General features: G+C 26.3%; 3 protein-coding genes across 3 annotated transcripts; all 3 read right to left on the reverse strand.

The window, feature by feature from the left end:
- Positions 1 to 542: 542 nt before the first annotated feature.
- On the reverse strand, positions 543 to 997 carry LOC134828860 (pupal cuticle protein Edg-78E-like). The gene is made up of 2 exons (XM_063841848.1): positions 983 to 997; positions 543 to 875 (listed from the first exon to the last, which is right to left on the reverse strand). Exons 1-2 carry the CDS (start codon positions 995 to 997, stop codon positions 543 to 545), a joined length of 348 nt encoding a protein of 115 aa, XP_063697918.1.
- Positions 998 to 6,025: 5,028 nt separating this feature from the next.
- LOC134828861 (pupal cuticle protein-like) lies at positions 6,026 to 8,285 on the reverse strand. Its single transcript, XM_063841849.1, has 5 exons — positions 8,274 to 8,285; positions 7,573 to 7,644; positions 7,219 to 7,331; positions 7,034 to 7,118; positions 6,026 to 6,097 (listed from the first exon to the last, which is right to left on the reverse strand). The coding sequence occupies exons 1-5, from the start codon at positions 8,283 to 8,285 to the stop codon at positions 6,026 to 6,028; spliced, it is 354 nt and encodes a 117-aa protein (XP_063697919.1).
- A 2,834-nt stretch (positions 8,286 to 11,119) lies between these two features.
- LOC134831333 (pupal cuticle protein Edg-78E-like) lies at positions 11,120 to 12,467 on the reverse strand. Its single transcript, XM_063845044.1, has 3 exons — positions 12,443 to 12,467; positions 11,365 to 11,614; positions 11,120 to 11,304 (listed from the first exon to the last, which is right to left on the reverse strand). Exons 1-3 carry the CDS (start codon positions 12,452 to 12,454, stop codon positions 11,192 to 11,194), a joined length of 375 nt encoding a protein of 124 aa, XP_063701114.1. The 5' UTR covers positions 12,455 to 12,467; the 3' UTR covers positions 11,120 to 11,191.

Consider the following 12,467-nt stretch of genomic DNA (forward strand, 5'->3'; position numbering starts at 1 on the left):
AAATAAAGTTCGTTATTTTTTTTTAAATTCAATTCTTGTTGAAATTTGATACACATTTAAAAACAAATTTAATGCACTTCCTGCTTTTTTGGAGGTTTTTCAACAAATTCAACAGAAATTTATGTTTTTTAGTCGCAAATAAATTATTATAAATTATATTTATTAGGAAGAAAAAAAATAAATAAATTAAAAGATTTTATTTTTTAGATTTTACTCGTTCGTAAGAAATTTTTTTCCTACTTTTTTATTAATTTTTTTCGCATATTTTAATTTTTTTTAATTATTTAAAGCAATATTCTAGTTATTTTTTCACTAATTCACTACTAATCGAAGCTAATCTAATTTATACAAAAATTTCTTGCGCGCACAAGGAAAGTTAAAAAGTTACGGAAAAAATTGGTTCGTCAGTCATCGGTCATAAATTGGGAATTTTTCCCTATTTTTTGCGTCTTTTAGTCAAAGCAAAGTTAATGACAAATAAAAAAAAAGAATAAATAGGAGACAAAGAGAAACGTTAACACTAAAACACTTATGAGAATTTCCTACGCTTGCTTTGGTAAGTTAGCTTTAAGGTATTCGATGGCTTTCGCGACAGCGGGATGTGGCGTGGGCAAATGGTCTCCCTCGGGCTGATATCCGTTATCGTCGGCGACATATTCAACGCGGATGACTTCGCCTTCGGGTGCGGTATATTCGTAAAATCCCTTGGCAAATTTGCCGCCTTCACCTTGAACTTCCTCTTTGATGCCGTTACTTGTTTCGTAGGCGAACTCGTATTGGCCGGCTTCGGGTCCAATGACGTTGTCAAATCGCGTGATTTCGGCCTGACTTTCGTCTTGGCACAGGCAACTGGCGACGAGGGAGAACAATACGATCTGCAAGGTGAGTTTTTAAATTTTTTTCGTTAGAACGAGTTTTTTTTTGTTTTTTTTTATCGAATGATTTGTGTGACATTTCTTGGATAATAAATCACAATCCTTACCACTTTGAACATCATTTTTGTAGATTTTTTGTTTGTTTTTTTATTTATTTATTTAATTTTTTTAAACTGGATGTTTTTCCTCTACGGACGATAGATGAAGACTGATCACAATATTTTACACAAATTTTGTATTTATACCGCGAGCAAAAAAAAATTATTAATCAAAAAAACCTTCAACGCGATTTTGATCTGAATATATTTAAATTTTCCTTTTGATAGGCTCCGAATATATTTATAAATCGTGCGCTGTTGCTGCATGCACCTGTATAGGGCACCAAATGATGACACTTTATCATATTTTGTGAATCGAAAAAAAAAATTTTTTTTTTTTTTGCTTAATAAAAATGTAACAAATCGATCTACTTACTCGCGCACGGAATTAAAAAATTAACAACTAATTTTTATATAATTGGCAGGTAGAAAAAACAAAGCAAAAGATCAACATCTTTCTCGATTGTTGGATGGATGGATGACGATGGGATGCAGAGATATTGGAATAAAATGACGAATATTATTTATCGTGCTTCTCCTTTCTTCCCCCTTGTGAAAAATAAATTTAAAAAAATTGCTCTTTCATCACCAAACTGCGCCATCGATGCTCATTTGTCATCATCGTCTTATGCATTTTTCGGATCATCGCACCATATTTTTTTTTTCGATAAACATCTAATTTTTCGCAAGAGTTTGTTGTTTTTTTTTGTCAGCGTGTCGATGTTGTTGTTTGGCAGCAGCAAAGGCATAAGTGGGTGAAGTTTTTAATGGAGCACTCAAAATGGGGATGTTTTGTAAGAGCGAGAGAAATTATGCGGTCAAGGGAAACATTCCACAGTTTCGGCATGATTAATTAATTAAAAATCGATCATCCGTGAGTCACGCGAGTCATTAAAAAGTCATAAAAATTTTAATTTTGATTCGTCTTCCACTGCAGGTAAGAATTTTTGATGGATTTTTTCCTTTTTTGTTCGGATTTGTGTTTTTTTTTATTTTTTTAATTTTCAAAAAAAAATTAATTCTAAAGCAAAAAAAAAAATAAATTTAATTTAATTTTTTTTTTTATTTTATTTTTTTTAAATAATTAATTATTTCTAGTAAGTGATACACGTTGAACCTTAAACTCACGTTGAACCTAAAAATTTTAATTTAATTAAAGTATGCCTAGAAAATAATTTTACTCAATTTATGATGAAATAAAAATCGGTCGAGTGATTGGATTAAACAAGTAAACACGTAGTTTTAATATTTCCGCTACATATTTTTTAAAAATGCTTCCAGATTTTTTTTTTTTTTTTTTTTTTTTTTTTTTTTGAAAATAAAATTTCGTTTTTTAACAAAAATTTAAGTATTTGTTAAAAAATTTAGAATTTATCTCGTAAAAATAAATTAATTAAAAAATTTTTTTAGTTCAAATTTTGATCTTTTTTTTTAACCAAAGTAAAATTTGGTTCTAAGACAAAGAATTTTTTTAATTAAATTCGCGTAATTTTTTTTTTTAATAATTTTAATCTAAATTTTTACAAATTTTTATTTTTTTTAATTTAAATGCAGTTTGGTTCTAAAACTGAAAAATTTATAATTTTTTTAAAACAAAATTAAATTCTCGTAAAAATGACTTTTACGAGAAATTTTTCCAAAAAAGTTAGAACTTTTTGACTTTAAGAACTTTTCACGAAAAAAAAAATATTTTTATTAAAAAATATTTCGAAACCGAACTTTTTTACCGTTACCAAACAAACCTCTTCCTGATTGAACTAAAAATGTAGCAAGAAACTATCCGTTATGTTATTTTATACAAAGTTCCGGTTCATCCCCTCTCTGCGTTCGATGCGTGCGTGAACTCAGTTGACTTTGTCACATCGCATTACGATCCTCGCCAAGTACGTTCCGATGGTCAACATGATTAATTACTAGTATATGCGTTGGTTGATCGTCATCGCCGCTCGCTCGCTGGATGGATGGATGGATATCTTCACGTTTTATTATTGAAAATTATTATTATTATATTATTATCTGTGCGAGATGCGGATTAACTTTGCATATTTTTCAAATTATAGATAAATGTTTGTTGTTGGTTTGGTTGCTTGCTTCGAGAGATACAGAGAGAGAAAAACCAAACAAACCACAGCGCGGTGCATTACCTTGACATTAAATATTTCTGAACTTGTCAAATGTTAATCGTGAATTCATTTAAATAATTTTCTAATTGAATTGATGTGAGGTGTACGACCACGATGACAGTAGCGAGTCATTGTGGTCTTTGGTCAGTGACGACGACGATGATGATGATGATGATGATGGAAAAAACTTGTCACATCGAGGATATTGCCTTGTTGGTTGTGGTGCGGTTTGAAAGGCTTGCTTTTAAATTTCTCTTTGTTATCGGTTGGGAGGTGAAAGAGCGTTGAAGGTAATTTTAGATAAAATAAATTAGGTGAAAGGATTTTCAAAGAAATTATGGAAAAATAGTTTTTTAAATGAAATCCTTGATTTTTATTAATTTTTTAAGGTAAATTAATTTTTTTACTATATTTAAATTGTTTGATTGGTTTGTTGTAAATTTATTGAAAATTCGAAATAAATAATTAAAAAATTATTTAATTTTTTAAAATTAAATTTTTTTTCAAATTAAAATTTGCATGATTTACTTTTTTAAAATAATTATTTTTAAGAGAAAAAACTTTTGAAAATGTGAATTTCAATTTTTTATTTTTTAAAATTAATTTTTTTTTCAGATAAACCAAAATAAAAATTGCATAAAAAAGTATTTTTTTATGAAAGTTTTATTTTTTAGCAGTCTAAAAACTTTTAAAAATTATAGAATTAATTTTTATATATTAATTTTAAATGTTTAACCAATTTTTTTAATTGTTGAAAAATAATTTTTTAAAAGGTCCAGACTTTTCTTCCAAAATAATAAAAAAATAATTTATTTTTTTTTGAAAAATTTTTTTACCAAATTATCTAATTTTTTGGAAAATTTTAAAACTTTATTTTTTATATGATTAACTAATTTTTTTTAAAGGTAATTATGATCTCGAATCCAAAATTAATAAAAAAATATTTTTTTATCGTTTCTTAATTGAAAATTTAAGAAAATTAACCTTTTTCCACAAAAAAACTAAAACTTTTGCTCTTTGAGGGATTTTTAATTATATTTTTATGCCAAATTTAAAAAATAAAGCCTTATTCAGAACTTTTCTATGCTAACTAGTTAAAATTATCTTTATTTTCAATTTTGAAGAATCCCTTAATAAATCATAGTTAAAATTTTAATCAATAGAAAAATTCGAAAAACATTTAAAACTAATTTTTTGTTAAAATTAAAATTTTTTCCAATTTTTTTTTACATATTTTAATAAATTAATTAATTAAAATAAATATGAAATTTTAAATAAATTATTTTTAATTTTTTTTTTCTTTTATTAACGAGCCATAAAAATTGTAAAGTCATTTATAAGAAAATCAAAGCTTTCAATAGAAAAAAATAAGAATCAAGCAAAACAATCTTTACTAAAAAAATAGTAAAAAAATTTGTTGATCTTCCAAACATCTTGACTCGTTTTTAGCAAATGCGCAAATTTCCAGTAAAATATTTGATGATTCATAAAATAACATGTTTGGTAAGTTAAAAAAGATAAATATTCAAAAAAGCCTTTGAGAATTTTCGCTAAAAACTGAAAATTAGATAAAAATTCACAAAAAAATAAAAGATAAGTTCGAAAAACTCGTCTTGAAAAGTCTTTGACCTCTCATCATTTTTCCTCCAAATAACCTTTGACCAAACAAAAAATCCGCAAAGCCCTAAAAAAGCCGTCAATCTCGTTCTAAAACCCGCCATTCAATCCATCAAAAAATCTGCAAACTTCTTTTCACACCTCAATCTGACACGAACTCGGCGCATTTCCATAAAAAGCAAAACAAAAGTCAAAACTAGTAGCTATCAACAATAAAATTTACGCAAAATATGGCAAAACCTCACCTATTGTTAACCAAATTTTTCTGATATGAATATTCTTCAAGGTATTCAAATAAAAAAAATCAATTCACTCCATTACCATATAAATTATAAGTTTATCTTAAAAGCACAACCACAACAGGGCAACACACAAAAAAAATGATCAAGTTCATCGAATGACGATAAAAATTTCCATTGTTTCCAAAAAAAAATAAATATTTAAAATATTTTTTTATAAATAACTTTTTTTTTCTCACACATGACACGACGACACGACACGACGACCGACGCGCATCCCCACTTTCACTCTCCCATAAGCTTTTGACCCCTCTCTTGACACAAACACAAATGCATGCCGCCTACACTCCGCAAGCCACTCTCGAAGCTTACCACACACCGCACACGTAATTTGATACGAAAAAGACGATATTTTTGCTCATCGGTCGCGTATCGACCACGAAAAGTATGTCAAATGTAGCGTCGTAGCCTTTATATGTATAGAAAGCGAAAATAATATAAAATGCTGCTTGACTAGTTTAGTTTCATCAAATGGATAAAATATAATGCAGAAAAAGCGTCTCTCTCGTGATGGCTCGAATTTTGTCGACAAAATGAACGAAGAACGTTAGAACCAGGAAATTAAAAGACGACGAAAAAAAAATTACACAAAAAACCGTAAATTTTGGAATAAATTAAAATTTTTCGTTTAAAAATCTTTCGGTCAATGAATTAGAATTTTTTGCGTCGTTTTTTTCTTTGATTTAAAAAAAAAATCCTGAAAAAAATTAAAACAAGTTCTAAAACGAGAGTCCGTTATCTCGTTGTAAAGTATTTAGTGTCATGTGCAAGAGAGTGTGCAAAAATTAATCTTTATGCTATCAAATGGGTAATTTATGCGTGTCTTTATGGCCAGAGAGTCATATAATAATAAATTGTTTCGTTTTTGCAACAAACGAACGGCAACAACTCTATCTGCCCGTTGCTCTCATACGGACGACGATGCCTGGATGGAAGGTTTTATAATGGACAATAAATAAAATTTTAAGAGTTTTCTTTCTTTTTTGTGTTATTATTTATTTTTTTTATATTCTTTAAACTTTTAGTGAGGGTCCGTCATGGGGCGTGTGGGTGCGGATGTACTCCAGGGCACGAGCAATCAAGTCCTAAAAATAAAAATATATTTTTTTTATTGATATTTGAAATAAAAATTTATCCTGAATGTATGCAATAAATATTACGCTGGGTAAAAAGGGCGCGAAAAATTCTACCCTAAGGGACTTTTTGAAATTTTAAGATTATATCGCATTTTTTTTATTTTTAAATTTTTTTTAAAGTTTTTTATTAAATCTTTTTTTAAGTAGAAATAAGTATATCCTTTATCACTTTTTTATAATTTTCAATGAAAAATAACAACCTTTAAATTTTTAAAGAAATAAAATGGCGCCAAAATCCAACCCTTAAATATTTTTAAAATAAATTTAGGATAAAAAAATTTAAGCCATAAAAAGCTTTGAAAAAATTAAAAATTCGTCTTTTTCAAGCATAAATGAATTTTTTAAATCGTTTTTTAATGCAATATTATTTAAAGCTTAAAAAGCTCAAAGCAAGAGATCAATCTTAAAAATGGCGCGAAAATCCAACCCTGAATAGTATTAAGAACTTTTTCAGTTCAAAGAGAGGATATTTTTAAAAAACTATTAAAATCAACTAAGAGATTATACTTTTTAAGCAAAAATCAACAAAATTTGAAATGATTCTTTTCGAATTTTTTTTTTCAATACAAATTGACAAAATAGTTTAAAAATAGAAAAGAATCTAACTGATCTGTTCTGATCTGAAAGAATTTAACTCAAAATAATGAAATTTAAAGTAAAAACAAAATTTTCAAGAATTTTTCAAAGAAAAATGGCTTAGTTTCGAAATTCTACTGTTTTCAAAGAAAAACTATTTAAATTTGAAATATTCTAGAAATTTCTTATTGTCCTGAAGGGTATTTTATGTCAAGTAGGGTTCTTAGTGTTCATTAGGGTCTATCCTAAAATTCTAGAAAGATCTTTAAATAAATTCAAAAATTCATTCAATAAAAGAAAATTTCTTACCGGAATCTTTGGAATATGATCTCCCGTGGGTTGGAAACCATTTTCATCAGCAATGTAGGTGAACAGCACTTTTTGTCCATCAACTCTGAAATAAATTAGCAACAAAAGAAAAGAAAAAAAGTAAAACGGCAATTGTCAACAATTTCTCTCTTTCTCTCCGCGTGCATCAGACATAAATAACTCACTCATATTCCGCGCCACCTTCAACCTTTACACCACCAACGCCTCCTTCATTCGCTTTAATACCGTTACTCGTTTCATATGCATAGTTGTAACTTCCATCCTCTGGATTAATGTTCTACATATTAAAAGCAATAACCATAACAAAAAAAAATCATCGTTATTATTCTCGCATATATAAATAAATCGTTGCACTCTCTCGCGGCGAACATTTTCTGCATTGTTGCGTTTTGTAAGAAGATTTTTTTTCTTTAATGGCGACTCATTTATTTAAATTGATTTGAAAAATTGGGTCGAAATTTGTCAAGATTGTCGTGTAATGCGCTGAAAAATGTTCGCAGGTGGCCAATTATACTTACAAATTCGTTTTTTAAGACGGTAGCATCCTTGTCAGCAACTGCGGCTGCCACGAGTAATAATGCGATAGCTATCTAGAATTAATGGGAAAAAGAACGTTAAATTGATTGAGAATAAAATTTGTGGTCTATGAGAATTTTATTTTGTATTCATGAATACTTAAAAAGGAAACTAGTTTTGCAATTTCTATGAATATTAAATGAGTCAGCAACGTTAAAAACGATTAAATAATTTTTTAGAGAAGGATGCAAAAATAGACAAAGGCGTGGCAAGGTTCTTCAATGATTTTTTATTATTTTTTTTTTTAATTTTTTTTTATTTTTTTTTAATTTTTTATTTTTAAAATTAATTTAATTTTTTTTTCACAAATTAATTTTTTTAATTAAATTAATTTATAATAATTAAAAAAATTATAATTTTTTAATTAAATAAAAAAAATTTTAATTTTTTTAAATTTAATTTTAAATAATTAATTTATTTAATTAAATAATTAATTATTTAATCAAAAAATTAAATTAATTAATTAAATTTAAATTAAATTATTTAATGATTTAATTTTATTAATTTTTTTTTTGTATTTAAAAAAATTATTAAAATTATTTTAAAACTTGAAATAATTTTTGTCATAATAATTTTTTTAAGGTTCGTCACTTGATATTTATTCAAATGAAATCTTTCGATCCACTCCAAGTCTTTCTCTTACCACTTTAAACATTTTTTTACACTTTTTTGTAATGCACTTCCGGGTTTAAAAATTTTTTTCTGCGCAAATTTTTTTTTCTTCTTGTAAAGTTCTTCTTAACTGTTTCAAGTCAACCTTAAGACTGAAAATTAAAATTATTAATCAACTAATTTATACACTACAACCAGTAGTTTTGGTCATCAAATCTACGAAAAAATTATAAAATTTTGATGATGTCTGTTTTTTTCTATACAAAAAGCGACAAAAATCTAATACCATAAAATAATTTAAAAATGTTTGTCGTCACCGAATTATCTTCCTTGATTATTATGAGAAACGACCGTCGACGACGACGACGCATGGGTCCTCATTCATTAACAAAAATATTTTTGAAAAAATAAAAAACAAGAAATAATCAACAATGACGAAAACATTTTGTTAGAATATTGCATAATTTTTTTCATCATCCAATAAAATATTGGATCATCATTTTAATTTTTTCTATAATTTTTTTCTATTTTTTTACGAAGACCGGTAATTTGACCTCGACGACGACATCGCATAACATTCCTAAATTCCACGAAATTTTAATTCTTTTTGCTAGGAGCTAGAAAAATATTTTTTGACACAAGCGTGTCATTGTCCTTCAAAGTCTTCTATAAAAAAAATTGCTTGATTGTTGCTTTACACGAATGAAATACAAAAAACCCGTTTTATTTTTAATGCATCGAAAAAAGTTGTAAATAAAAATTTATTTAAATCAAATTCAAATGAAGATGTAAAATAACGCCGCGTGTGAAGAGTGAGTGAGCGACTTAACCGATGATGGATTGCCTGCTGAATGTGTTAGGAGGTTATCGACAAAAATGTATCGGTAAGTTTTATTGCTTTGCTTTTAACGTCAAATGGGGTGACTTGACGAACTTTTTCATAGAGATGCTGATGTAAAGAAAAATTGCTGCAATAATATCTAAATGGACGATCATAATTCATCGAAAAGAGTGGAGAAGTGGATCAGGAAGAAATAAAAATAAATATTTTTTATGAAATCGATTTGCTGTCGGAAATTTTTAATGGCTTTTATCGGAGTTATTGAGACATTTCATCAGCAGTTAATCATTTTTTAATGTCGAATGGAGTTATTTTGAAATTTTTAATATTTTTTATGGAATTAATGAAATATTTTTAAAATTTTTTTAAAACCAAAAATTAAAAAATATATTACCTAAGTATTTTTAAAATTTAATTAATTTTAAATAGCAATTTAATATAATTTAAAAATTAATTTTTATTTAATTTTTTTTATTAAAATTTATTCAATTAATTAAATAATAAAAATAAAAATTAAATTTATTTTTCTTATATTTTTTTTTTAATTTTTATTTAATTTAATTAATATTTTAATTAATTTTTAATATCAATTTAATACTTATTTATTTTTGTTAATTATTTTTATTAAAATTTTAAATTTTTATTTATTTTTATTAATCATAAAAATTAAAATTCATTTCATAAATATGTTTTTAAGAATTGATTTAATTTAATTTTCCTAATTTCAAAATAATATTTTTTTTTATTATTTTAAAAATATTTAATAAAAAGCGATTAATAAATGATTAATTTTCAATTTAAAATTTAATATTTTTATTTTATTTTATATTTTTATTTATTTATTTTATTTCATTTTTTTATTTTTTGAATGAGCAAATCATTAAATTTTAAGCTATTTTAAAATTTTTATCAATGTATTAGAAATAAAAAATTAATATAAATTTTAATATTTTGTTTTTTTCCTTTTTAATGAATTTTGATTTTAAATTAAAAATATTAATTTATATGAAATTTTATTATTTAATTTATTTATCTTTATCAATTAAATTTTTTATTAAGAATCTGATTTTTTTATGAAATAAAATTAATATAAAAATTGAAATATCAATAAAAAAAATAATTATTATTGTCTTTTAAACAAATTTTTGAATAATTTTCCATAACTTTCTAAGATACCTAAATTTAATAAAAAAAATTAATAAAATAATTTTAATTAAATTAACTTAATAATAAAATGAAACAAAAAAATATATTTTTTTTAAATAAACTTTTTCTTTATTTTATATAACTTTAATAATAATACAAGTTCTATACAAAAAAAAAATACTAGATTTTTTCACAAAACAAAAAAGCTACGAGATTCCATCTTCATTAAACTTAATAGTCTGAACGGAGAGGAAAAGCGAATCGATAAAAGAAATTTTGCGTTATAAAAGTAATAATTTTGAACATGTAATTTCCATTATTATAACATATTTTGTTCAAATTTTGCTACTTATAACCTAGATTTTCTCGCTGTATTTTAATGTATTATTGGAAGTCGAGTAAAAAAAAATCACAAATAAATGAAGAGATGAAAATAAAAAATACAAAACAAAACAAAAAATGCCTCTAGCTTTAAAATATGTTGCGATGATGTTCGACGTTACGTTATTATGTGTATTTTAAGGTTAAAATTATTATTATCATTTATGGAGCTCTTTAATATAATTTATATTTTGTAACAGAGAGTAACGATTTTATTACTTTTTTTTATGTGTTTCTCTTTGGCTCTGCGGAGATTGATACCCGCGGCCTACTTCTGCCTCTCTCTACTGCGTAAAATGTCTTCAATTAGCGTTTTGTTCGCGCGGCATAAAAATAATAGAAATAATGATCGAAATAGCGGAGGAAGGGTGTCGAAAGTGGTGCTAAAGGCTTTTGTGGGTTGTGAGGTGCACTTATATGGGAAATGGGTGTCTTAGGAACTGAGGGATGAGGGACTTATTTCGTATATAAATAATAATAAAAACTGTGAGGGGTGCGTTTTTGGTGCGAAATGATGATATGCAAATAGTATAACAACAACAACGATGACTAACTTAGCAGCTAACGAATATTTAAATGGCCTATTTCTTGTTGTTGATGAGTGTGTCGGGGTGTGGGGGGTTGCTAGCGATGTATGCCAAGGCTTTCAAGATGTAGTCGGGGGTTGGGGGAGGTGTGGGCAAGTGGTTTCCAACTGAAAAATTACAAAAAAATAAAAACCTAAAAAAAATTTAAAAATTTTTTAAAAAATTACCTGGCAAATATCCATTTTCGTCAGCAGTGTAGCTAAGTTGAATTTGTTCGCCTTCAGGTGACACCCATCTGGCTTGACCTTGAGCAGCTTGTCCGCCAATGCCGCTTTCTTCGCCGAAAATGCCATTTGAGGTCTCATAACGGTATTTGTAGGTGCCATCGTAGTTGACTTCCGACTCTTGTGTGAGGATCGTGGCATCTTTGTCCAAATCGCCAGCCAAGACAACGGCAGAAAGGGCACACAAAATTACCTGTGCAACAAAGAAACAATAAAAAAAGACGGATTTAGCACATTTTTTTACGATCACTACACGATTACTGCGCGTTAACTTCATTAGTGAAGTGATGGGAAAATTTGCAATTCTCCGGTTCACACGAGAAAACGATCAAGGAGCGGTTAGAATTTTATTTATTTATTTATTTTTTTTAATTTATTTTATTCACAAATTTTTATCTTTAGACGCATTTTAATTTTTTTTTTTAATTTTTCTTAATTTTTAATTAATTATTTTTTTTGTTTAATTAATTAACCTTCAAAAAAAAGTTCACGTCTGGAAATTTCGAAATTTATCGAGAAAAAAATTCGTTACATTCACTCGTAGTAATAATTTGTAAATTTTTCGGATCATCAGTTAGTTACAGGTTTTTCGAGCGTGTTTGGCTCCCTTGTGCGTAAAAATATAATACAGCGAAAGTGAAATATTGAGTCGACCCACATCAACTTCGTAGATGATTGAATCAGGTCAATATCGTGCCAAAATTGCCTCACATTTTTTTTGATCCGGTAAGTTTTTTTTAATTATTTTTTTTTAAATCTAAATCCTTTTAGAATTTTTTTTTTTCAAGTCACTTAAAAATTCACTTTTTTTAATTTTTTTATTTTATTTTATTTTTTTAATTTTTTTTTTTTTAATTAAAAAAATTCTTTTGATCCAATCACATGATGATGCTCAAGGTGATGAAGGTGCACAATTATTATAATTATTTTTTTATTACATAACCACGTCCGTATTTAATTTTTCACACAATCATTTTTTTATAATAATAATCAAATTTCGCAATTCTTGCATTAAACTCACCAACTTGTACATTTTGAAGTATAGA

The sequence above is a fragment of the Culicoides brevitarsis genome, chromosome 2 (assembly GCF_036172545.1).
Source record: "Culicoides brevitarsis isolate CSIRO-B50_1 chromosome 2, AGI_CSIRO_Cbre_v1, whole genome shotgun sequence".
In the NCBI taxonomy this organism is placed as follows: Eukaryota; Metazoa; Arthropoda; class Insecta; order Diptera; family Ceratopogonidae; genus Culicoides; species Culicoides brevitarsis.